Genomic DNA, 26564 nt, shown 5'->3' on the forward strand with positions numbered 1-26564 from the left:
CCTCAACCATTCCTGAAGTGCCCAGCTGCAGAACCCAGGCTGGAGATGTTGGGGGCAGGGTGGCCAAGCTGTGCCAGAGCTCAGGGGTTAACTGGGGATTTTCTGTGCCCTGTCTGCTCCCACTGCTGTGAAGGGGTTGCTTGGGTCATTGCTGCCAACCCAGCACCATCCTCTGGCAGACTCCGGATCAAATCTGGGGCCAGGCTGGCTCTGGGGCATCACACTGCACTCCTGAGGGTCTGTGGCACATGGAAAGGATCTTTAGAGGAACTTGAGCTTGGTATCTCCTGTTTCTGTTGTTGTGCTTGGGGATTTGCAGTGTGAGTTTTCAGTTGTGTTACCAATTCAGGGCATTTTGCTTTAGCCTCTTTCACTGAGGGAGGACACTGATCATTTCCTTGCTCCTTTCAGCCTCCTCCCCTTATTCCACCCTTCCCTTTGGTCATTTGGATCCCAGCCCCACTTTGCCAGAGTCAGCAGACACGTGGCTGGCATACACTCCCTTCCCATGGTGTTTCTTGTGCCTTTTGTCCCCTTGCAGCATCTGCACCAGGAGAGGCTCTGTTCCCCTGCGAGCAACCCCCTGTCCTTGGGCTGTGTGGAACATACCCCAATCTTGTCTCAGTGGTGGAAGATTCTGGACAGAAGTGGTGATATTATCAGGCAGAGGACATTTAAAGTGTTTGTCTCCATCTCTGCTTTCCTTGCTGCTTTTTGTTGGGTCTGCAGTCAGCTGGCAGAACAAAAAGTCAGCCTCCTGTATGCCATAGCCTGTGAGAATGCCTCCTCCTTTGGCTTTTGGAATAAATTAGGCTGGAGAAGAAACTTAAAACCGACAAAAAAGTAGTATAGATCCTGTATCTTTTAATCTTAAAAGATAAACAAGACCTCCTGGAATCACAGGGAGCACCCAGGAGTCATCTGCAGGGTGAATCTTGGCCGTGTTGTGCCAGTGGTGCTCATGGGGTTTCTTGATCTAAAACTACAGAAAAAAGAGGTAAAAAATACCATAAAGCAAATTGCAAGGAAGCCACAATTACCAGCTCCTTGTATTCCTTAGGCAGCACAGTGTTGAAAAGTCCAGACACTGCAGGCTCTGAGAACAATGTTCTTCCCACCCTCTAAGCAAAGGAAAGGCTGAGCTGTCTGTGATGCCTGCTCTGGTAAATCCTTCCCCTCTCCAAGGTTCCCATTCCTGAGTCTCCAGTTTTGGTCCAAAGCCTGAGGGGAAGCCCCAGAATTTGGTATTTGAGCCCCAGCCACCTGGAGCTGGGTTTGTGCTGCCTGACTGATACTAATAAGTATTAATACCAGGACTGCCTGTCATCAAATCTGACAGGTTTGGAAATTCTCCAGTTATCCAGTGAAAACTCAGCTTGAAAGTCAGCAAATCCCCAGGTGTTTGTAGCCATGTGAGTACAGTAGGTACAGCTTCACAAAATATCACACCAAAGACTGAGAGTGCAGTTAACCCCATTAATTCCATCCTTAGGTACAAAGCAGCTTGGTAATTAAGATGCAGCTGATAATTAAGCAAACACTGATGTTTGGTGCTCCTGAGCAGCGCTGCTGTTGCTGGTGGCTGGGATGTTCTTACACACAAAACGTGGAGGAAAGGTGGGAAATGTCATCACACCTCTGACATGGACTCACTTTTAACTTGAAATCCTCACATTCAGCCCCTCCTTCAGTGTCCTGCCTGGAATTCTTCAAATGTCAGAATTTAAGGGGTCAGTCATCAACTTCAGACTCATCAGTTCCAGATCTGACGGATGGAACACGTTTGCTTGCTTATCTCTTCCTTGTTCTTCCTTTATCTTCCTTTTTTCTATTTTTTGTTTTTACAGAATCACAGAGTGTTAGGGGTTGGAAAGCACCTCAAGGGATCATCAAGTCCAACCCCCCTGCCAGAGCAGGTTTTTATTCTTTTTTCTTATATTTCTTCTTTCTTCTTTTTTCTTTTTTGTTTCCTTTTTTCTTCTTTTCCCTTTTTTCTTTCCCTCCTCCCCCCTTCCCTCTTTTTCCCTCTTCCCTCCCTTTTTTCATTTTCCCCCTTTTTCCTTTTTTTTCCCCTTTTCCTTTAGATTTTGTTTCTTTTTGGCTCTGTTGTTTGTGTTTTTTTTTTAGACATCCTTATGATCCTGGCTGCTGTGCCCTTTTCCCTGGAGACTGATTTTCCTGCTTTTCCTGAGCTTTGCATCTCCCAGATGCCTGTTCTGGGCTGGGAGCAGACACATTCTGTGGCTTTGCTGCCCACAGCAGCCTCGGGTGGCAAAGCTGTTTGGAGCAGAAGCACTTGGGTGAATTTTGTTCACTGTTGCTTTTTGGGAAAGGTCCCTTTACAGACAGATTTTCCAGCACAGCAAAAAGGCTGAGGACGGTTCCTTCTATTTATTGAGTTTTTAGACTTCTGAGGTCTCAGAATTGTCTTGGGTTTGTTCTGCACCTTCAGCAGCCACGTCTGAAAGAAGACAACCAGTAACCAGACCTGGCCTTGGTGACTGATTTTCCTGCTGGGGAAAACTGGACACAAAATAGCAGTGACTAACCTGTTTCTTATTTCTCATTTTTTAGCCAAGATCACTCTCATATTTAGACAAGATTACTGAGAGCTTCAGTTACATCTGGATCTCATAGGTTTTACTACAGGTAGGAAACTGTAGTTGATAGGAGTAGATAGTAGCTATAGAGAGAAGTCAAGATCTTTCCTGGTTTTATTAGAATTATGACAATTACTCAAAAAGTTGTTTGGACATATTCACAAAGATGATGGAAAAACCTGAGAACTGAGGGTCCTCCATCCTGGCTTAGACCAAAAAGCAGTTTGGCCCAGGACCTCATTTCCAGGAGCAGCCCAAACTGTGCTCTTAGAGAAGAAGCTGGTCCTGACCAAAGGGACAGAGGTAATACTCACACAGAAAGATGTTTGGGGAAAAAAAAAATAAACAAGTTCCTGGAAAGGGTTGTCAGGGCCTGGCCCAGGCTGCCCAGGGCAGGGCTGGAGTCCCCATCATGCCTGGAGGGGTTTCAGAGAAACCCCTGGGGATGTGGGGATGAGGGACATGGGGTGGGGGTGGCCCTCTTGTATAATTTGTTATTTCAATTAAAATGAATCCTGTGGGAAGTGGTGTGGCTGTGTGTGCCCCAAGGAGGCTGAATGTGTGTCCTGTCCCCTTGGGGCTCTCTGCTCCCTGTGACTAAATCCACTTCCCCTCGAGTTCTTGGGAATACTGAGGTGGTTTTTTCTGGTGCAGCGTTTAAGGGGGAACCATTTGTCCCTTCCCCAAGGAAAAAAACAGACACAGAGGAGCTGGGGAAGGAGCTGCTGCAGAGAGAGCTGTAGCTGCAGAACCTGCTCCTTGTTGTAGCTGTTTGTCTGCCAGCCTGAGGAGAGGGGTCTCTTGGCAGAAGAATGGATTTTTAGGGGGAAAAAAAAGAGTTTTGCATCGTGGACAGAGCATTCCTTGCATTTGGTCAAGAAGAAGTAAGTAAGGAGATAAAGGGATGGGGGGAAAGCAATGTTAATTACCTGCTCCTTACTGCAGGGTGTTTGCAGGGGCACTGCCCAAGGGAATGGCTCCACACATACTGTGGTGAGGCTGCTGGCTCCCCAGGGCCTGCTCATCCCTCTCCTGATGCTTTCTGCAGTGAGAAGTTTCTTTTCCAAAGGAGCCCCTGCATTAAATACCTTACAACCAAATAATTTCTTGGTATAACTTTATATTTAGAATAACATTAAACATTAAACATGCAGCATCACTGTTTCTGGCCAAGCCTGTCCTGAGAACTTGAATCCCACATGGAGAGGAATGCAGAAAGACCTCCAGAGAAGAGGTTCCTGGTGATTTGACATCTGGGTGATAAATCTTTTTAATGTTGGTTTTTTTTGTCTCTCTGGATTACTGGGCTTGCAAAAAGTGTTGAGTGAAAGAGGGTGCTGAGTCTTGAGGCAATTCCTGGTGTCTGCAGCTGCAGAGGAGCAGCTCTGGGCATGGGCTTTGCAAACCCCTGTGGGTTGGACACTTCTTCCCCTTTGTGCTGGAGAAAAGCAGAGGTGGGCAGGGTGGGTGTCAGTGTTACCTGCAGGCAGTGTCCCTGGGAGGGGGCAGACACCAACCTCAGGAGCTGAAGCTCCTGCAGAGTGAGCAGGAGGCTCTGGGCTTTTCCTCCATGCTGTGCATGTGCAAATGGAGATTTTATCTGGGGACAGACCCTGCCTGGCCCTGAAAGCCTGATGGGAGAGGATGGTGGATGTCTCTGGGTGTCACTGGGGGTAGATGTGTCACACTGGTTGTGTGACAGTCACTGCTGTAGCTCTGCTCCCTGGGACATCCCACCCAGGCTCCTCGGGTCCCCCCTCCCCAAGCACAGGGAGCACAGGGGGCACTGGGGAACCTTCAGGATCTGGAATTTGTCCCATCCCTGGCAGTGTCTCAGCCCAGGCTGGATGGGACTTGGAGCACCCTGGGCTGGGGGAGGGGTCCCTGACCATGCAGGGGTTGGAACTCGATCATCTTCAAGGTTCTTCCCAACCCAAACCATTCTATGGTTCTGTGAAACTGCAGCTGATGGGAAGGTCAGTCCTTGGCAGTATTTTGTAGGGCAGCATGGAACATGAGGCTCCAGCAGTTTGTTTTTCCCAGCTAACTTGAACTTGTCAAAATAAGAACCCAACAGGTGGTGTGTGCTGCTGTTGTAGGAATGGTTGCAGTAAATCTTTGCTTAATGTTTTTAAACATTTCAAGTAATTGCCCTAATTTGAATGGTTCTTACATGTCTTTGAGCTACCAGACCCTGCCAAAGGTCAGTTTTGTAACACAAATGTTCCTTTTATCTTCATTCCAGTGTAACACATGAATTGTGTGACCAGAGCAGACCCAAGCTCCTCCAGCATCTTTGTGCAGAGCAGTTCCTGCTGCTGCTCCTGGAGCTGTCACAGAGCAAGTGGCACCTGTTCCCTACTACTGCCTTTGCTTCATTTTTTTATATTTATTTGTTTGTTTTTAGATCATTAACTGGAATAAATATTTCTCTTCCAGTCCTCCTCGGCCTGTGACCAACATGAATGACACCATGGTGACCCACATGTCCTCTGGAGCACCCACACCTACAAAAAGGTCTGTGTGCCTTCCCATATTGGTTGTCTGTTTCCCATATGTATTCATTATGGTAAAAAAAATGTCCTGAGTGTGGCTTTTGCATCACTAGGACTCATCTAATGGATGTCAGACACAGACCAGTGCCTCTTCAGACTGTGTGTGTGCAGCTTTCATCATGTGAGGGAGGGTTTGCCTTGCTTCATTTTGTTTTCTCTGAAGAGTGATTTTCTTTTATTGGAGGAGGGATTACTACAGGAGTGTGACTGGAGGAGTATCTGAAAAGTGCTCAAGAGATTGCTGGTTTTATTTTTAAATTGAGCATTACTTCCAGAGCAGTTTGGGAAAGGCTGGTCTTGTATCACAGGCTCCTCTGGGTACAGAGGATTATTTTTCTTATTATTTTTATTTTGTTCTGCTGGGGACATTTCAGGTACTGGGTGTGCTGCCTCTCCACTTGTTCTCCATGCTAAACAATGCTGGGCTGCCCAGGTTTCTCATGGCTACACAAGAGGCATTTAGGTTGCAGTTGGATTTGGGTTTTACATTTACTGAGTTGCTTATCTGTAAATTATTGTGTGGATGTAAATGTGTAAAACCAAAAATAGGTGGGTCCCATCTTTGCAATTTTCCCTCTCTTTACGATGCAGAAGGGAGCACAGCAAGGGGCTGCACTGGGGACTTCACCTGCTCAAACCTGTGAATGAATAAATGTCCCCTGCAGGGAGTGAGAAACTCAGCTGTCACTGCTCTGGTGACAAAGTGGTGCTTAAGGGGCACATCATGTCCCTCACTGTCAGCAGGAGCCCTTCAGCCAGCACTAAGCAGACATCCATGTGCTTTCCTTTTGCTGTCCTTGACAAAGTGAGGGGTTGGAGCTCAGTGCTCATCAAGGTCCTTTCCAGCCCTACCCATTCTGTCATTCTGTGAAAAGAAGGGGGCTGTGTCTGCAGCTTTGAACGGGCTCTGTTACCATTGTTTCAGACTCTGTAACCCATCCCAGGTGGGTTACAAACCCTACACAGTGTGTGGAACATCTCTGGCTTCCCATGTGGGATGGGGTGAAGTCCCCATGGCTGGAGGGTTTCGAGATGCTGGACAAGGTGTCAGGTCACCTCCTCCTGTTCCTCTCAGGGGCTGCCCCAGATCATCTCCTGAGGTCCCTTCCAACCCAGGCTGTTCTGTGACTCCATGAAATTCCCTTTGCTGAATTAGAAGTGCAGAGGCTGAGGGAGTGGGCAGTCCCCAAAGCCAGTGCTTTCCAGAGCAGTCCTGGAGGCACTTCTTGAGCTACACGACCCATAACACCTCAGGCAAACTTGTGGACAAGGTCTCTGCTTTTAGGCTCTGCTTGGCATCCCAGGTTCATCTGCTGTAGTGCAGGCAACCCCCTTCTTCAGATCTCCCAGAGAAGATTTTGTCTTCTGTGCAGGGTTGTCCTGCAGCCTCTTTCTCTTGCACAGAAGGTCTTGCAGAGTGGGTACAGCCCCCTGCCAGCAGTGGTTGCTGGGGGCAGTGACCTCCTGGTTCCTTAGCTTGCACCCCTTGGTTTAACCACCTGTTGCTATTTTCTTTACCCAAACTGGACAACTCACACGTACCAAACCCTCACTCCTCAGGACCATCTCCCCCATCTGGCAGAGACACTTTCCCCATGCCATCTGCTGGGCTCTGGCTCAGATTGTGTCTGCTGTGTTCTCTAGGAAAATCACATCTGATCTGGAAGAGGAGGACAGTGACACTTGAGTCAGGACTATCCACAGCAACCATCTTTTGGTTTCTTTTATTTTTTTCTTATTTTTTTTTTTCATGTCAGCATCCAGAAACTCATTCAGGATATGTCAGTCACACCATCACCTGCCAGCTGTGCCTCTGTCCCTCGGTGGGCAGGGCCTGCCCTACCTGGTCCTTTAATTTGGGAAGGGGGAATACACAGAAAATGCTGGGAAAACCCATAGCAAGCAGTAACCCAGAATAAGATGAGGGCTTGATATCACCACCTGAACCTTCAGCGTGGTTTCTGGGCCATGTGGACCCAGAATTTTGAGGTAAGGAAGAGTGGAGCAGCATTTTGGTGTGGGATAATGAAGGGAAAGGCAGTCAGCAGCTTAGGAGGTGAAGCAGTGTTGGAGGTGGACACTCATCAGCTCATTACAAGATCTCTACATTGTCAGGGGCCTTAAGGCACAAGAATTCCATGCTGGCACTGTCTGTCACCCCTGATGACAAGGAGCAGTTGCTGGGGTAAGGTTGAATGTCACTAATCACACCTGAAGGTCCAGTTTTGCTCTTGTTTTTTGGACATACACTGAGGTGTCTGGAAAGACCACAGCAGCCCCAGTCAGTTCTGACCTGTTGGAGACAACTCTTCCTTTTTCTATTGGAAAATCCACCTGTTAATCTCCTTCATGGAAGGGGAGGTTGTCTGTATCCCACCTGCTTCTGGCCTGAGTCTCAGTCAGTTCTGCCTTGCACAGAAGGCAACCCATGACTGGGATCACACTCATGGTTTTCAGTACCTCCTCTGCTTTCAACATTTCTTTTTGAGTTGAGATGACCAGATCTGCACTGGTAGTCAAATCTGAGCCCACTTTGCTGTTCCAGACACATCCTCTTCTGCTTGTGTGGATTTTAGGGATCCACGTGTCTCTTCCAAGCAGAGACTGTCCCAAAGACACAGGACTAAAGAAATCTTTCTCTCCTCTGCCATGGGCAAGGATCTGCACAGATCTGGCTGTGAGCACAGGAAGCCCAGGAGTACTGGATATAGAAACTGCAGTGTTCAAGGGAAACATAAGTAGCTCTTCAATGGGGCTACCAAGATTAGTATTTTGGCTAATGAGCTCGTGATGGAATCAGCAACAAGGGATCTGAACCAGCAACACCCTTTGCCTTGGAGCATTTCTGTGTTTATAGAAGAGCAAGGAATTGCTGCTGCCTGTTGTCCAGGTAGACCAAAGATCATTCAGAAATGGAGACTTTCAGACCTGTCTGGACACATGGCACATCACCTGCCTCTGCCACCCTGCAGCTGTCACCTACCAGGACTTGCTGGAAAACTGAGGCTCAGTGACCATTTGCTGGCTCAGGCCTGCTGCATCTGTACAGGGACCTGAGGAGGCCATCAGAACAGCCTTGGATGGTACCAAAACCATCAAGATGGGCCACTGCAGCCATTGGGCTGATCTTTGGTCACAGTTATCACCAGACAACCTGCCAGGTGATTACAAGCAGCTCCTGGTTTGAAAAACATGCAGGTAACTGGAGGTGACTTCCCAATTTCTGTGCATCATTCCCTCAGCACTTCCAAGGCTGATCCAGGATGGAACCTCTGCTGCACGTACTCTTTTCAGATACCATCCCCAGCAAAGCCTGAGAGAGGCAGATGGAACAAATTTGGGATAAACACCAAAGAAAGAGGCTGATTCTGCACAGTGATGCTTGTTGTCATCCTCTGTCCACAGTTTGCTCTTCCCAAGAGTTAAGACATTTCCATAGGTGTGGAATGACACCAGACCAGTATGGAACTGACCTTTAGAAAGGTGAAATCATCTTATTTTCAAGTGTCATCTTTTGTCAGGCATCATGAGAACTGACACTGTAGGTAGCATCATCTGTGATCACCAACCCCATACCAGTACCTGCCTCTTCCCAAGGTCCTGGCTCATCCCTCTTGAAGGACCCCACTTTCAGGAGTCCTGTTATGGAAGCTGACTTCACCCAGCAGATTCTGCAGGAGTTCCTGGGTAGAAGCCTCTTCTCTCTATGCTTGCTTATTCCCAAGGGGTGGGGCATTTGTGTTATTTTAACAGTTGGACTCAATGACCTTGAAGGTCTTTTCCAGCCAAGGTAATTCTGTGATCTTTTCCTGGAGCAGGAGGGAGCAGCCAGGCTGCTCAGGCTCAGGCAGTAATGTTTGCCTCCATCATTCCAGCTCCTCAGCTTCCAGAGCCACACTTGTCCATAACCACTCAACAACCCCCTGGGGATGGACCTGAGGCTCTCAGTGGGACCCAAACACATCTCTCCACAGGTATTGTCACTCAGGCTCTGCTCAGGGCCTTTGTTCTTTGTGAAATATCTACTTGTGGTGGCTGCATCCACCTGCCTGAGTCTAATCAGGGTCGGGGTGGGTTTAATCACACAACAAAGAGAAATTCAGGTCTTCATCAGAGCATCTCTGTTTGCTCAGCTGAGGTTCTTGAGGGAGGGCTCAGTGCACGAAGCCATTTCTGATGACAGCTTCGTGTGATCCAAGGTGTTTCCATCCCTGCAGGGCTCCCCTGCTTCAGCTGCACTGCAAAGTGCTTCTCAAGTAGCAGGGATTATCTTCAGCAGGCTGTGCCCACGCATGCCACAGAAGCACTGCTGCTTTCCAGGTTTTACCTTATCCTGCTAAAAACCTTGGCTGGGGTCCAGCACACACATTTCAACAAGAATACAGCAAAACGAGGTAGAGTGAGAGCCACAGAACCAACCTGCCAGCTGGGGATGGGATGCTAAAGGAGCAGAATCTGGTTGGTTGGTCCAGGGGAGGGCAGAGGTGTGACTGGGTTGCTGGGTTGCAGGTATTGGTAGCTGGAAGTAAATCCATCTCTGCAGGGGTTATTTTCAGCCTTGCCTGGAAGGGCATCACGAGGTCCAGCAGCTCCTGCATCACCTCTGGGTGCAGGCAGGCTGGGGGTGGTACCTGGGTGGGTCCAGGCTCTGGGCAGTCAGTGGTGGGCAGGAAAGCTGAGATGCTGAGCTCCTGGTGCAGCTGCAGAGGTCTCAGCACTTGCCCACCCACAGACCACGTCATCTTTCCCAGGATTTTGTGACTCTCAGTGCAGTGGCTGAAAGGCTGAGGACTTTGGAGAGTTGTGGGTTCATCTGTCACCTGGTTTGTCAGGGACACAGTGGCCCAGGTCCCTTGTATCCCTGGTATCCCTGGTATCCTCCATTTCTCCAGACCTGGAGCATGTCCAAGTGTCAGAAGTTAATAACAGTGCAGTAAGGAGGAGAAATGGGGTTTTCCCCATTGGAAAACTTTAATTTCTGTTTTTTCATCTTGTGTGTGTCTAATTACAGTGTTTTCCCTGAGATTTATTGCAGTTACTGTTGCTCCAGGTTAACCCCCCCTGTAGAAGCTCATCCCTGACTGAAATTAGGGGCCTGGTTTCCCTACCTGGAGGCTCTGTCACGTCTGGGCAGCATGAAATAGAGACACCAGGTCACCAGGGTCACTCTGTGTGAGGTGATGAGGTTTGGATCCACACTGGTGTGTGGGGCTCTTCAAACTGCCCCTTTTCTGTCTCTGAGCTCCTTTCTGGCAGCTGATTCAGTTGCTAAAATGGGCTTTGATTTCCACACCTGGAAGCAGGGATGGGTGGAAGTGTTGGGAGTTCTGTGCTTCCCTGCCTGCAGACACAAAATTCATCTTGAGAACAGGAAGGATGGGGCTCAGCCCACCCTTGGGTGGCCTCGGTGCTGAAGGAGGATGAAAGGGCACCAGCAAAGCACAGCAGCATTTGCTGGGAATATATTTGATTTCTGTGAGAGGGATGTTGTAGTCTGAGCAGAAGGCAGATCCTTTCTGCACATCATTCTCCACTTCATCTCACTTTCTTCCTTCACACCAAGATTTTACAACTTCCACCAGTAGACTTATCCAAGAGTAAGAATTTTTCTTTTGCTTCGCTTTTTTTCCCCAAAAGTGGGAGCAAACGTGGCTCAATTTATTAGAAAGCAAAGCTGGCAGGGATGGTAAATGGACACCTGGGCATGAATTCTTTGAAGAAAGAGAACTGCTTCTGCACATTTTTAATTGCATCCATACTCTAATGGAGCTGCTGGTCATGGGGCTTCCTGTAGGTGCAGTGTAGGTAAGGTGTAGGTGTCCACCTGGATCTTCCCTGCTGTCTTCACCCCCAGAAGCTGTGGCTGCCCCATCCCTGGCAGTGTTGAAGGTTGGATGGGGCTTGGAGCCCCCTGGGCTGGGGGAGGGGTCCCTGACCATGGCAGGGGGGGCACTGGGGGGGCTTTGAGGTCTCTTCCCACCCAAAGCATTTGGAGATTTGATGACTCCTGTGGTGGTTGCATCCATTTATTGTACAGAGAGAGCCAAAGGACAGGCCTGAGGCCAGCATCACCCTGGAGCTCCTCACTTGTCCAGGACACAGTGAGCACTGCCAGAAATAACCTCCCTTTGACAGCTGCTTTGTTGGGAAGCAGACTGAGCTCAAAGAACAGGATTTTCATGCCCAAGTTCACTTGTGGTTTGTTTGGGGTTTTTTTTGGTTGGGTTTTTTTTTTTTTTTTTTTTTTTTTTTGCAAACTAAAAAGTGAAACCCAGAGCAAGAGAAGGAGCTCTCAGCAGTGCTCCTTGCTCTGTGCAGATCTCAGGGGAACCTCTGCCCTTTCCAGCCTCCTCATCCTCTGCTTCCAATGGGAAGACAGCCAGAGGGGCAATGAACTCTTGAGACCCCAGCAATTCAAAGTCCACATTTTGCAGCAGGCAGGGAGCTCTCTGCTGTCTCTCCAGTGCTGTGGACAGAATGAGGTCAGAGGAAGATTTTTTTTCTGGTGAGCAGCAGAGCCCTGGCCGGGGGGCTGGGGGTTCACGTTGACATTCCCCATGTTGCTGATTGGGGGGTTTCATCTTGCAAAATATGGACCTTTCCAAATGCAGGCAAGGCAGGGGCTCAGTGCTGAGCTCATGTCTGGGATGGAGCAGATGTTCCCTGCCCTGATTGAGGCATTTACAGAGCTGGAACTCAGCCTTGCCTGTACTTGTTACCTGTGGCACAACAAAACAGCCTTTCTCTGATCTCTGCAGCCAACCTGCCTCTCTAAATAGATGGAGATGATTATGTCTCTTCTGTAAGGCTGGGCTGAGCCCATTAAATGCTATTTCGTTCAGCTAATTTATTTTAAATTACTTCAGGCACAGATTATTTTTTTCCCCTCCTGTTGTGGTCAACGTGTTCCATTCTTCTCTGGGTAACTCTGTTCCCAACAACAACCTACCCTCAATTAGGTTAATGATCTGTGTTTCCCTCTTCAAACACCCTTCCCCATCATTTGTTTTCTCAGCAGCCATGGTCAGTCTGTGGGTTGTGGAGCATCTCCTGCCACAGAGCCAGGCTGGGCTTTACATGCCCCCTGTTTCCCTCTTGTGCATGCAGGCACTGTGTGTGACAAGGTGGCTGGGTCACCCTCTGCTTTTTCCTTCTGTACATCCCTGTTCCTGCTATGGGTGCTATAGGTGCTGTAAGAGTGACCATCATCCCACCCAGCTCTGCAGTGTGACAGCAGGGCTGGGGTGGGGTCTGAGAGCTGGGGAGCCCCCCCTGGGGTAAAGCTGTGTCCATCCCTGGGGTCCCCATCAGCAGAAGGACACGGAGCTGTTGGAGCCAGTGCAGAGGAGGCCCTGGAGCTGCTGGGAGGGCTGGAGCAGCTCTGCTCTGGAGCCAGGCTGAGAGAGTTGGGGGTGTTGAGGCTGGAGAAGAGAAGGCTGCAACGGGGAGACCTTAGAGCACCTTCCAGTGCCTGAAGGGGCTCCAGGAAAGCTGGGGAGGGACTTGGGACAAGGGCCTGGAGGGATGGGACCCTGCGAGGGGGAAGGGTTTGCAGCTGGGAGAGGGGAGATGGAGAGGAGATCTTGGGCAGGGAGGGAGGGAGGGAGGGAGGGAGGGAGGGAGAAATTGTTTGGTTGGACTTGGTGATCTCAGAGGTCCTTTCCAGCCATGAGCATTCTGTGATTCTCAGGTGTGGGACATGGGTTAGTGGTGGCCTGGAATAAGGTGATGTCCTGGCTGGGCTGGAGTGGGATAGGACAAGGGGGAAGGGTTTGGAGCTGGGAGAGGGGAGCTGGGGATGAGATGTGAGGGAGAAATTGCTTGGGGTGAGGGTGCTGAGCCCCTGGTTGCCCAGGTTGCCCAAGGAAGCTGTGGCTGCCCCATCCCTGGCAGTGTCTCAGCCCAGGGTGCTCCAAGCCCCATCCAACCTGGGGAGGGGTCCCTGACCATGGCAGGGGGGTTATGACTGGATGATCTCGAGGGTCTCTTCCCACCCAGCCCAGTCTGGGTTCTGTGCCAGCCCAGCAGGGCCCTTGTCTCCCCGTGGCTGTACAGGGAGTGCAGACACAGGGCTCATACAAAGCTCCAGCCAGGTGTCTTCAGGAAGGCAGAGGCTTCTCCCCTGGGTGGAGAAGAGTCTTTAGAGCAGAATTCCTTTCCAGCAGCCCAGCCAGTGCTGTATTTGCTACCTGTAGTGCCACCAAATCTTGCCTTCTGATTTTCTGGTGTCTAAGGAGCCTGGAGAGCACAGACACTGCTGTGGGCCAGGTGAGAGATGTTCTTACAGCCTCAAAGAAAACTATTAGCAACTTAAGACCTCAAGTTGAGAGGTATATGATGGCACCTGCCCAGACAATATTCAGAAACCTCCTTTTTCCCATCTGAGGTTTTATTTTCACTAGCTCCAGTGCATATTTATTTTAAGTCCTCTGCTCCTACTGTCACTGTTATCTGCTCTGACAAGTCCCTTATGCTCCTCCTGCCCTTATTTTTGTTTGCTCTTGTTTAACTTTGCTGTCTCCAGCAGCAGGGTTACCCCTGAGTTCTGCCCTTCCCTGGGTTTGCACATGGCTGCATGGCTGGGTCCTTGCCAGCTTTTTGTCCAGACCTCCAGAAATGTCCCCTCTGTGCCAGTGACTTTCATGTCTGTGGCACTGAGGCAGCTCTTGGTTGTTTGGTTGTGTTGCTTTGTTGTTTTGTTTTTGGGGTTTTTTATGTTCTGTAACCCAGAGTGATTTGTATTTCCTTGGTTGGCTTAATTTATCCTGTGACAATTTCCAAGGTGCCTAATTTCTGCTTTCTTCCCATTCCCACCTCCATCTCTCTGACATTTCCTTCTGACTGACCCCCCCCTCCTTTGGCATTCCTTTTTCTTACTCTCTGCTGCTTAGACCTCTGTAACCTCTCAAGATCCTAGAGCCACTTGAGCTGTGGTTTCAGCCCCAAAAAGGTTTTGGGGCAGAGAACTCAGTAGCCTGAGCCTGGGGGATTGTGGCTGATGCCTACTGTGATGTCTGGGCACCATCACACCCTGTGGGTACCTTCCCACATCTCCTCTACACCCCCTGTGTATTCCTACACAATACCAAAACAGACTTTCTTTGTAGAAAAGGGATAAAAACATCTCTTTGTCTGGAGACAATGGAGATCCCAGCTCACATGGAAGCTTGTGCAATGAGGATGGGAGAATAAACAGGATGAGGATGGGACAAGAGGAATGGTCTCAAGTGGTGCCAGGGGAGGTTTAGGTTGGAGCTGGGGAAGAATTTCTCCCTGGAAAGGGTTGTCAGGGCCTGGCCCAGGCTGCCCAGGGCAGGGCTGGAGTCCCCATCATGCCTGGAGGGGTTTCAGAGAAAGCCCTGGGGATGTGGGGATGAGGGACATGGGGCAGGGGGGGCCTGGGCAGCATTGGGGTGTGGTTGGGATCAATGATCTTGTGGTGGCCTTGGCAGTGCTGAGATGGACCCAGTGATCTGCAAGGTGTCTTCCAACCCAAACCATTCCTTAATTCTGTGAGATGAAAGGGAAAGGGACATTGAGGAGGAAGGCAGGTGAGGACAGGGGTCAGTGTAATGAATCAGCCTCACAGTTTCACACAGAAACCCCTCTGTGTCCCTGCATTTATTATTGAAACTGATACCTGCTGCCTGGAGCATTTATTTTTAGCTTGTGGTTTAAAGTCCTCTGGGTGCAGTTGTGAGGGTGTGGGGGAGATGCATGAGGAGACAGCACAGAGAGTTTGATGAGGAGGAAAAAAGGCTCCAAAGGCATCTGCAGGGGGAATAGTTGGGATATTTATACACTGCTTTTCAGTGGGTATTGGATTCAAGATCAAGAGGAAAACATCTGAATTAAATATAAATCTTGGGTTTGGAACTGAGATGGTTGGGTTTTTCCCAAGCTACCTGATCTTTGCTCTGAAGCTTGTCAGCTCAGTTCTGTGTCTGGCTAAGAAAGTCACAGAAAGCAGAGGCTGGTGGAGGTCAGATGGGGATTGTCTGGTCCAGCCCCTCTCTGGCAGGGTCGTGCAGAGGGGGCTGCCCAGGACCATGTCCAGCTGGGCTTTTGGTATCATCTCCAGAAGCAGAGGCTCTGCAGCCTGTCTGGGCAGCCTGTGCCAGGGTTTGGCCACCCTCATGGTAAAGAAGTGGAGGTTTTGTGTTCAGATGGAATTCTTATTTTGTGCACCTGGCCTCTGCTCCTGCCCAGCTCCTTCCTCCTTCCCTCCTCCAGGTGTTTGTGGCAATGGGTTCAGCCCAGCTCCCTCAGCCTCTCCGCACAGCAGGGATGTCCCAGTCCCCTCAGCATCTTGGTGGCCCTTCCTCCCTGTCCCCTCTCCCTTTAAATTGAGGTGTTACAAGATGGTTCTTTCTCCCATCCTCACGTTCCATTGCTCTGTCTCATTATTTGTGTGGTTTTCAGCTGGGATGGGACCCCCCAGCCTCTCCCCTGCAGGATGGTGGCTGGAGATGGGGTGGGGGGCTGAGGAAATGAGTTGGGTTGTGGTGTTGGAGGCAAAGTGGTGGCTTCCTCAGGACTTTGAATCCCCAGGGCAGATGACATCAATGTCTGCACAGTGGCTGCAGGTCAGCCAGAGCCATGGCTTTCAGCCAGGAATTCCACTGCTAAACTTCTCAGTCTGAACTGTGCAGAGAATGGTGGTAATTATCCTTTCTGACCTTTACATCTATTTAAATCAATCATGGGGGAAAGTAATGTGACAGAAAACAAGAGATCCCTCTAGATTACATCCTGGCAACTCCTTCAAAAAGCTCCTTCAAAAGCTCTGGCTCTCAGTAGCCAGAGCTGCACTCTGCAGTTTTGTGAAGATTTACAAAGTTATGAGGCAGCAGAACAGAACTTCCAGGGATTTCTTGCTGGAAATTACAGGATTTGAAATAAATTGTCTATTTTACTTGGCTTGCCTGGTAGATTTCCAAACAGAAATTAAAACTTAAGACATCAAAAGCACCGTTTGAATACTTCCATAATTTATTGGGTTGCTTATAAAGCTGCAGAGCCAAGTCTTAGGGTGCAAAATCTGGGGCAGGAGCCAAGGAACCTTTTGAACCCCATTGTCACTGATGTGCAGGTACGTGTTGGAGCTCCAGGCATGACCAAGCAACCCGACCACAACCTTCATCCATCACCCCTGAGCAGCAGGACAAGGAGGAGCCTCCTGTGGGCATTTCCTCTGACCTCATTTTTCTCTCCCTCTCGTCCCTGGTAACGTTTCTTGCTGCCTGGCCCTGGCTCTGCAGGGTGTAACAGGTTTCTGCCTGGCTGCTGTTGGATGAAAAGCATGGAAATGTACTCCAGAATCATGTTTTAATGCTGCTTTGAAGAATTCAGTGACAGCATGTGGCTAACCTGGGGGGAGGAGGTGATATTTTGTCTCTTGACACCATCTTCTGAAAACCTAGAGGTTCTGTCACTCTGGTGCAGTTCTGAGGTGCTCTCAGGTCCCTTCTCAGCCCCAGCTTTCTGTGTAGATAGCACTCACAGGGCTGGATGAATAGCAAGGTACTTTCTAAAGGAGTTTTTTCTGCATCAGACTTTCCCAGGGTTTAGGTTTTGAAGGCATTATCAGAGAGGTGCAAATACAGCTGTGGCTGTCCCCACCATCCTTTGTGGCTTTGTCAAAGGATGACATCTCTGTTTATCTGCTTCAGAGCTTTATGAAGAAGCATTTTTGCTGAAATCATAAAATCCCAGACTGGTGTGGGTGGGAAGAGCTCATCCAGTGCCCCCCCTGCCACGGTCAGGGACCCCTCCCCCAGCCCAGGGGGCTCCAAGCCCCATCCAACCTGGGCTGAGACACTGCCAGGGATGGGGCAGCCACAGCTTCCTTGGGCAACCTGGGCAACCAGGGGCTCAGCACCCTCACCCCAAGGAATTTCTCTCTCCCCAAGATCTCCTCTCCAGCTGGAAACCCTTCCCCCTCATCTGTCACCAGCTCAGTCCATGGCAGTGAAGCAGACTCGGGATAAAACCATCACTCAGCTCCCACCTGGAGGGTGGGAATCCCTGACACCTCTGTGTGGAAAACAAACCCTGTACAAGAGTGGGACCTGGGTGGTTCTGCTGGGGTGGGTGGCCTGGGGAGGGAGGGGGAAGCACTCATGGGAAAGGAATTGACTCATAAAGCATTTGACACTCTCCCATCTGATGTTTTCATACATGAAGGAGGTGAGTGGGGTCTGAAACTGCTCTTGGGTGGGTACAGAACCGGTGGAAAAACTGCAGTCAGCGACAGAAAATATCAATATTTTCCTACCAGAAAAGGACAGCGTGTTGGGTGGGATCCCATGGGGTCTGTTCCCCCTTCAGTGTTACTCAGTTTATGTCTTGGCAGCTGGCAGGGTGACACAGGGGACACATGGACAGGAGTGTCACCCTGGCATGGAGCAGGGGATGTGCCAGGGGTCCTGAACCTGGTGCAGGGGGTCCTGTAGATCAAGAAGATGAAATGAATAAAGGCAGCTTGGAGCTACAGAAAACAAAAATGAAATGAATTAATAACAAGTGGAGAGCAGCCAAGGAGTGGGACCTGAGGGGAAAAGTGTCTGGGGAAGTGTGTGTGGGGGTTAGGAGCTGAATGCAAATCAACAAAACCCCCCTCCCCTAAAAGGAGGAGGTGATGATGTGCTGGGGTGTGGGAGCAGGAGCACAGCATCCTGCACAGCTCAGGCTGCAATTCCAGCTGCTGTGTCAGCTTCTGGACAGCAGGTCCTAAGGAGGTTGTGAACACATTGCAAGCCCAGAAGAAGCTGGAGGTACTGAGAACCTGACCTTCCAGGGAAGGGGAGTTCCTATGGTGGTTCCTGTGGGAGGAGGTGGGGGAGAGGACTCTGTGTCCAGCTGGGGAGCAGAGAGGAGAACCAGCAGATCCAGCTCTCAGCAGGGGAGGTTTCAGGTGCATGGTTAAGCTCTGTTTCAGACCAGGTCCCTGGCACAGCACCATCCTGCCAGCTCAGAGCATCTTCTGGCTCATCTTTTGATGCCCCTTGAGGAGAGGGGGAGCTGCAGACCTCTGGAGGTCTCTTCCACATCATGGTTCTGGTTACATCAGTTCCCAAGCTGTAGAGCCATCCTGATTTTCCTTAATGTGAAGAGTCTGTCTTAGATGAAACAGCTTCAACAGGAGACCAAGGTCCACATCCTGTCCCCTGATAATATGGCTTGAGCAATGGGGTGAAGCAATTCTTGGGCAAGGGTCTCACCACCCTCAGGAGAATTTCTTCCTAATGTCCACCCTACAGGTGCACCTCCCCCTGTGCAGCACCTGGAATGCTGCAGGGATTCCTCCTCTCTTCATTCTGCATTTAGTGCTTTCTCTGAGGTTTGGAGGTGCTGCTGAGCAAAGTTCTGGAGGGTTTGGGCCACCCCTGTGCTCCAAATAGGAACAGAAGATGAGAGGTTTTGGGGCACACGTTCATTTCATCTGACTCTTCTTTTTCTTCCAAACCCAGGCGTGCCAATCCTGTTAACCCATCCCCAGTTTGGGACAAGAACCTGGTCATTTCTGCTGGGTTTTTTCTCTTTTTCTCCTCAACAGAGCCCATGTAACAAGTTCTGATGAAGAAGGTCTCGGGTGCAGCTCTGCCATGGGTGCAGCAGGTTGCTTAAAACCCCCACTGCAGGGTGCTTCTTGTGAAGCCCCTTTCTTACTCCAAAGCCATTACTGCAAAGGTTGCTCCTTGCCTGGAGGGGCTGATGTGGGAAATTCCAGTTTGCTGCTTTTTTTTTTTTTTTTTTTTTTTAAGGTCTCTGGGCTGCTGGCAGTGATCTCTTGACATGTTGCTGCACGTAGCAGGGAAGAAAAGAGTTTGTCTGCCTGAAGAAAAAAATATGTGAATTCTGTTTTCATAATAGCACTACATTGCTGCTGAAAGCACTAAATGCCATATTTGTAAAAGCTTCTGAAACAAATACTTCCTGCACGTGCCTGGAGAAGGGATTAACTGCAGGCCAGGGATTGAAAGAGCAGCCCCAATGCCTGACATGGGAATGAAAAATGGGATTTCTTGTTCAGTTGTGTTTTAGGGAGGAAGGGGTATTGTGTTGCAGTAACAGCCCTACACATTGGAGACTCATCCTGTAGGTAACAACCCGACAAGCTGTTATTTATGGGGGTTACTTCTGGCAAGTGTTCCTGGCATTCAGTCTCTATCCCTAGAAATACTCAGAGCTGGAGGAGCTTTATTTTTATGAGCCCTCACAACAACAGAAGGTTCAGCTTCCTTTAATGAGTCTGTGTTAGAGGGCAATGCTGTTAATTCATCAACCATTAATATTTTAATTTTTTATCACTTTCATCATTTATTGCTGTAAGAGAGACAGGAGAGCCTGCTCTGATCCCAGAGATAAAGGAGCAGCCCGTGGTGCTCTGGGCAGCTTCTGGAGCTCTTTGGCAGCAGTCCCAGCACATTTTTAATTACTCATCCGTTCACGTTTAATTTTTTACCTGTTCCTTTTGTTGACATTCGTGAATTATTTGCTTTTGTATTTATGTTTTGTTTGCTTCTCTTTTTGCCTCCATCAGTGCCAGGTTACAGAGCAAGCCCGAGGCTGACGAGCACACCCTGATAGCCGCCTACATCACCCGGCTGCAGAGCAGGGCACGGTCAGTCACAGGCACCTCTCCTGCTCCCCAGACCATAACTCTGCTTCCCCTGGGGAGTGGCCATCTCTAATGTCCCTTCCGACCCAAACCAGCCCTGGATTCCATAAATCTCTGCTTTCTCCTCACTGCTGCTGCCTCTCTCCACCTCAGTCACAGGTGTCCTGTCCTGTCACCACCTCTGTGCCTGGGCTAAAGGAGTTCTTTCAGTCCCATCAGCATCACCTGCTCAATCACAGAATTCTCCTGCTTAGAAAAACCTCTAAGGCCACTGAGTCCAACCCAGAAAAACCCCACAGTGCCCACTGGAGCATGTCCTGAGGTGCCAGTGGCAGTTTTGAGGATCCCCAGGGCTGGGGACTCCTCCCTGGGCAGCTGTTGGTTTTTTTTGAGCACTGGAAGCTCAGGGTTTTGTTTGGCAGGGAGGCACCTGCTAGGAACTGAAAGCCCAGGGTGTTGTCCACCAGACAATAAAACCCAAAGAATTTCCAAGCCAGTGGTTGGGATCAGAGGACTGGGAGGTCCAGAGGAGCACACCTTGAAGAGGATGTGACAGAGTGAGACAGGGTGTGTAGCCCTCAGCTGTCATGGTGCACCCAGGTGGAGTAGAGGTTCTCAGGCTTATGTGTCTTCAAATTTTAAAAAAAAATTTAAAAGAAAATAATTAAAACCCATTTATTGTGCACAGGAGAGGCTTCCAAGTCAGCACTAGATTTGATGGGATCTGGGCTCTGTTGTCCCTTCATTTGGTCATCACCAAACTTTCATGTAGCAGCTTTCATGTCTCTGCTGCTGGCAGGGAGTGTGGAGATGCCCAGGGAACCCCTCCAGCCCTGCATTCCCCCTGTTCCTGACTGATGATCAGAAAATCTTACAGAGAGCTTCTCCTGGACTAACCAGCACCAGCTTTCTCTCTTCTGTTCTCCTTCCATCTGCTCTTGGAGACAAGGTACAGGACTGACCCAGCTGCTGTTCTTCTGCTCCTCATGGACCCTCTGCTGCCAGGGCAGGACAAAAGAGGCCACTGGAGCATCCTCTCTGTCATCTGTCACAGTGTCCAGGCATTTGGACAATGCCCTTACTAACATGCTTTAACTTTCATCTGCAAACTCAGACTTCTCTCCCTGGCACTCCCAGGCTGTGCTCAGTGCCTGCTCAGCTCTGCTTCTCCTGTCTCTCAGCCAAGCAGTGGTGGCCTTTGAGCCTTGGCTAAGCAGGGTCCCTGAGATATTTCACCATTTAAAAATGATGGGAATCACTGCTGAGCCCATCCAGGCTACCTGAGGAATGTAACCACGGAGCTCAGGGGCCTTCATTTAGCTCACAATAAGAGGTTTTCTTTTTTTTTTTTTTTAAACCTCCTATATTATGGTGGTAGCAAGCCAGGTTAGCTGAGTGCTTTTCAAAGAAATAATAGAAAATCCCCACCCTAAAGAACATTCTGCAAGCAAGGCAGCAGCAGAGTGCAGTGAGGAGCCCCAGGTACAGCTGGGAAGCTTTTTGAGCCCATGAGCTCTGCTCCATCCCTTGGAAGGGTGTTTTATTACTGATTTCTGAAGCTTGGTGTTCATAACTTCCCTTCTCCATCCCCAGCATTGCTGCTTTTCTCTCCATGAAACCTTGAGTTCAGCTCCACTTTTTATCAGAAAAATTAAGTATTTTGTGTCCTGCATTTCCTGCAGAGGACAGATGGCCACTGATGCAGGTGATTCCTTTTGGTCTGCTGATGCTGAGGGATGGATGGGGGTTACTGCTCAGCTGCTTTGATTTGGTTTCCTTTACATTCCTGGATCTGAAACTGCAGTTGTCTACAGCACTCCCAATTTTAAAGGAGAAGGGGAGGAAAAAGTAACTTTTCTTGAAGGTGTTCTGTCCCCAGGAGCCTTACTCTTGGCTCACCATCAGCTGACACCAGGGACCAGTGCTGGAAGACCAAGCCATGCCTGGTGCCACCTCCCAGCACCATGGAGGGATGGGACCAGGGGGAAGGATTTCCAGCTGCAAGAAGGGAGATGGAGAGGAGCTCTTGGGGAGGGAGGGAGGGAGGGAGAAATCCTTTAATTTGAGGGTGCTGAGCCCCTGGTTGCCCAGGTTGCCCAAGGAAGCTGTGGCTGCCCCATCCCTGGGATGCTCTGCAGGGCTCAGGGCAAGGAAGGGTGTTGAGGGTAGGAATCCTTTGCAGTGTCTCCACAGATATTACAGCTACAAAGAGGTAAGTTTTCTTCCTGTAGTGATGTACAAAACTGGAGATGGTGTTTTACACCCTCTCTCCTCACCTGACAGTGGCAGGTTCATCGTGGTTTGTTTATTCAAACTGTTTTATGTTAAAGAACACACAGGAGGGCCTGGAGATGTACTTGAACTCCACATCCTCTCCATCTGCACAGTATTTCTAGAAGCAAACACAGAATGGATTATTTTAAATTATTTTTTATATCCTTTTACATGACAGGTTTCCTTCAGGAAGGTGAGAGCTCAGCAGTAACTATTTTCTAATTCACTTAGCTAAGGAGAGGTAGCAGTGCAGTTTGTACTCACTGTAGGCTCATCAGGGGAACTGCAGCCATGCATCCACTGCACCCAGACAGCTGTCCCCAGCCCATCCCAAACATGTCATCTGGCAGGCTTGCAAAGTCTTAAGAGAGATCAAGTTGTTAAATCTGGCACTGGAAAAAAAAGAAATTCAAGCTGCATTCTTAAATAAACATACTGGATGCAAGAGAGGTTTGGGTCTTTGAATAAGGTAATCATAAATCTGTGGTGTTTCAGTAGTGTCACCGTAACTCTGTGAAATTAAGACCTTTTTTTTTAAAAAAAAAAAAAAAAGTAAATTGTCTTGTGAAGTGGTAATGTGGAGTAAAAGCAACTCATGGGATCATTCATTTAGATGTGGGCTTTAAAAGTTGTTGATTTGGCTTTTCCCTGGCAGGTCCTTGTGCCACCAGAACAGGGCTGGTGGCAGATCTGAGTCTTGGATGGTTCCAGTTCATACAACCTGAAAATTCTCATTTGTCCCCATGTGTTTGTAGTTAAAAGGTAATTGTTTGGGAGCAGTAAGAGGTGGTGCCAGCTGAGGCTGGGTTTCCAGGTTGGATTAATCACATCAAGGTGCAGGGAGGGGATGAGGCTGTGGGAAGTGTCAGGAGGTCCAGGTGCTGCTTTCACTTCCTCCTCCTGGGGCTCTCTCCCCTTTGCTGCCTCAACTTCTCCTGGTCCAAAATTCCTTCTCCCTTCCTCTGGCACCTCTCTTGCTGCTCATTATTGGAAATATTTTTAGTGTCTTTTCCAGCAATATTTCCCAGCCTGTCTGCAGCTGGAACTTGTTCCTCCTCTGCTCTCTGGGGTGGGAAGGACCAAGTTTTGGAGTGGTGTAAGGTGGTAGTAATCCAGGTGTAAATCAGGCTGGCTTACAATGGACTCTGCTTTTAAGCTGATGTTGCTCAGTGACTGAGCCTGCTCTTCCCAGGCAACATGATGCCCCCTGCTCTTCCTCCTGAAAATCCTCCAAACTTTGGCCCTGCTCATCCAACATCTCCCCAGGACAAAGCTTTTTCTTCTCCCTTATCCAGTTCTTTGCCCCTTTTTCCCTCAAGTAAACCAAAAGCATTTGCAGAAAAACTCCTCAGGAGACAAATTAAATTTGTTCCCGGTGATGTGTATTTACAAATTGTTGAAAGCAAATTATTTTTAATCATTTAAAACCAGAATGCATCAACCCTGGAGAGAAGTGGTGCTGCTCAGAAGGGCTGGAGAGCTGCGTCCCTCTTGGGAAGCGGGACGGGACCGGGAACGCTCCGGATTATTTCCCAGCCTGACTCCTCTGTTCCTCTCTAATGCAGCAACCCCCCTGCTCTCTGTCATCCCTGGGGTGAGGAACCAGAGGGGTGCTGGGTCCTGATGGGTGTTCTGGTTCTCCCAGCAGTGTCCTGGAGAGCCCGGGCCGGCTGGATGAGGAGCACAGGCTGATCGCCCGCTACGCCGCCCGCCTGGCAGCCGAGGCTGGGAGCACAGTGAGTGATGCTCCTCCTCACAGGGGGGGGAAAAGGGGGCTTGGGGGCACTGCTTGGGGCCTTGGGATTGGGGTCTGGGGGTTTTCAGTTTTCATTTGTATCCAAATGCTAATAGCTGCATGAAAATGTCGATTTTTGGTGTTGCTGTTTGTCGAGGGCTTGGTGGTTTTCAGCAGAAATACTGTGGGGGAGGAGCAGGGGAAGGGGAAAACAGCAACACAAATTATTAGAAATGAGGTCAGAGGAGAGAAGGGAATAAGCAGCTTAGTCCTGCTTAGCCTAGAGAAGAGATAAATACGTAGGTACCTGAGGAAAACAAACCATGGAGCAAACGCTATGGAATGTATTTATTCCAGGGGGAAGGAGGAAGGAAGGAAGAAAAGAGGAAGGGGTGAAGGGGTTTATGTTTGCAGCCTCCTGTAGTAAAGGATATCACAGGAAGCACCCAACCAATTTTAAATTGGCAAAATAAATGCTGCTTTGAGAGAAAAGAGCTCTAGGGGATCCTGGCAATTAAGAACGTAGTGAAACTGTAGAATGCTGGCAGCCCAGCTGGGTGGGGAGGGACGTGCCCTTGCTGGTTTCTCCATCAAAAGGAGAGCAGGTTTTGCAGGGCCCATCTCCCACCTTCCCAGCAGTACTCCATCTACTTGATGGCTGTTACAAAACATATTCATATCCATATCAACATAATATTATCCATATAAAATATATTCTTATCCATAAAGCATTTCAGACAGAGCTCTTCTCTTCCACACCCCCAAGCAGGAGCAATGTCCTCTCCTAAGCATCTGACCACTCTGGCAGAATGTGGATCCTGCCACATGTGGATCCTGCTCAGGCTGTGCCAGGGGAGGTTTGGGTTGGAGCTGGGGAAGAATTTCTCCCTGGAAAGGGTTGTCAGGGCCTGGCCCAGGCTGCCCAGGGCAGGGCTGGAGTCCCCATCATGCCTGGAGAGGTTTCAGAGCAACCCCTGGGGATGTGGGGATGAGGGACATGGGGCAGGGGGGGCCTGGGCACTGCTGGGTTGGACTTGATGATCTCAAAGGTCTTTTCCAACCAGAACAGTTCTGTCAGTCTGTGACACTGATTCTGTGCAGTGCTTTCATTTTTGAACAGTGCTGGAAGCACTGGGAATGGAGTTCATTCCCCAGCAGCCCAGTGCTGAGTCTCTTGCTCTCAGAAGCAGGGGGCTGTGGTAATGCTGGAAGCAGCACAGTCTGGTGGGGACTGCCCCAGCCCAGCAGTTTCTGCTTTATCTCAGATGAGGTGAAGTGTTGAAGTGCCTGGAGCAGCCTGGTGGCTGTGAGCAGGGTCCCTGCCAGACCCATCTGAGAACATTCCATGGAGGGGTCCAGGGGAAATGCCTTTCTGGGAGTTAATTCTTGACATCCAGGTCTGGTTCTTCTTAAAGAGGACAAATAAAGAGGCAGGGAAGAGGAGGAGGAAGGAGCAGGCAGTGTTTGTCACTCGTTGCTGGGCAGTTCAGCACCATTCCATTCCATGCTGGGAGACTCCATGGTCACTCCAGGTCCCACTGGGTGACTCCTGTTTGCTCCAAGCCAGCCTGCAGAAGACAAAATCCCTTTTATTGACCTGGAGTGGCTCAGGGCTACGTGTGGCCCTGCCAGGTGGGACACAGCTCCAGGATGGGTGGGGAATGGCTGGAGAGCAGCCCTGAGGAGAAGGACTTTGGGGTGTGGGGGGAGGAGAAGCTCAGCATCACCCCAGACATCCCCGTGTTGGTCACCCAACCCCACATGTGTCCATCTCTGGGGTCCCCATCAGCAGAAGGACACGGAGCTGTTGGAGCCAGTGCAGAGGAGGCCCTGGAGCTGCTGGGAGGGCTGGAGCAGCTCTGCTCTGGAGCCAGGCTGAGAGAGTTGGGGGTGTTGAGGCTGGAGAAGAGAAGGCTGCAACGGGGAGACCTTAGAGCACCTTCCAGTGCCTGAAGGGGCTCCAGGAAAGCTGGGGAGGGACTTGGGACAAGGGCCTGGAGGGATGGGAGCCTGCGAGGGGGAAGGGTTTGCAGCTGGGAGAGGGGAGATGGAGAGGAGATCTCTCCAGGGCAGGGAGGGAGAAATTGCTTGGGGTGAGGGTGCTGAGCCCCTGGTTGCCCAGGTTGCCCAAGGAAGCTGTGGCTGCCCCATCCCTGGCAGTGTCTCAGCCCAGGTTGGATGGGGCTTGGAGCCCCCTGGGCTGGGGAGGGGTCCCTGACCATGGCCCTGGTTGAGCTTTAAGGTCCCTTCTAACCCAAACCAGTCTGTTCTATGATTTTGTCATATTAGGAACAATTTCTCCCTGGAAAAGGTTGTCAGGGCCTGTCCCAGGCTGCCCAGGGCAGGGCTGGAGCCCCAGGGAGGAGCTGAGGAAGTGCTTTGCTGTGGCACTTGGGGACAGTGGTTGCTTGGATATGTGAGCAGTAGGACTCAATTTTGAAGGTCTGCAACCTGAGTGATTCTATGATTCTATGTACAAAGCAACCCCAGGCCCTCTGTTATCCATGTCCTGCACATCACATCCCTTTCTCCAAGCCAGTGCCTCCCTCATCTCCTCCTGCTCTGCCTCAGCTCTGTCCCCACGTTCTGCTGGGATCAGACTCCCAGCTCCTCTGGAGTTCTTGCTTCTGCCCCAGGGCCAGTGTCTGCTCTCAGACAGATTTTTCCCCTGGTTTTTGGTGACTTGTGATGGGGAGTGACCCAGCCAGCAGGCAGGAGCAGAGAGGCCCACGGGGACCCAGCTCTCCGGGCAGGACTCTGCTGACCTGTGCAGCTTT

General features: G+C 50.0%; 1 protein-coding gene across 21 annotated transcripts in view; it reads left to right on the forward strand.

The window, feature by feature from the left end:
- The window catches only part of DTNB (dystrobrevin beta), a 172777-nt gene that overhangs the window by 84753 nt on the left and 61460 nt on the right, over positions 1-26564 (forward strand). For 11 of the 21 annotated variants that reach the window (XR_011725478.1, XM_071742339.1, XM_071742320.1 and 8 more), the window contains 3 exons: positions 5040-5117; positions 19701-19781; positions 23698-23788. Coding sequence is in view for 20 of the 21 variants with exons in the window: in XM_071742339.1 (XP_071598440.1) it covers positions 5040-5117; positions 19701-19781; positions 23698-23788 (250 nt within the window). In the remaining variant the exon portion in view is untranslated. Of the gene's footprint in view, positions 1-5039; positions 5118-19700; positions 19782-19931; positions 20438-23697; positions 23789-26564 lie in introns of those variants that run through there. The other 10 variants (XM_071742322.1, XM_071742324.1, XM_071742328.1 and 7 more) reach the window with 4 other exon arrangements.

This window comes from Heliangelus exortis, chromosome 3 (assembly GCF_036169615.1).
Source record: "Heliangelus exortis chromosome 3, bHelExo1.hap1, whole genome shotgun sequence".
In the NCBI taxonomy this organism is placed as follows: domain Eukaryota; kingdom Metazoa; phylum Chordata; class Aves; order Apodiformes; family Trochilidae; genus Heliangelus; species Heliangelus exortis.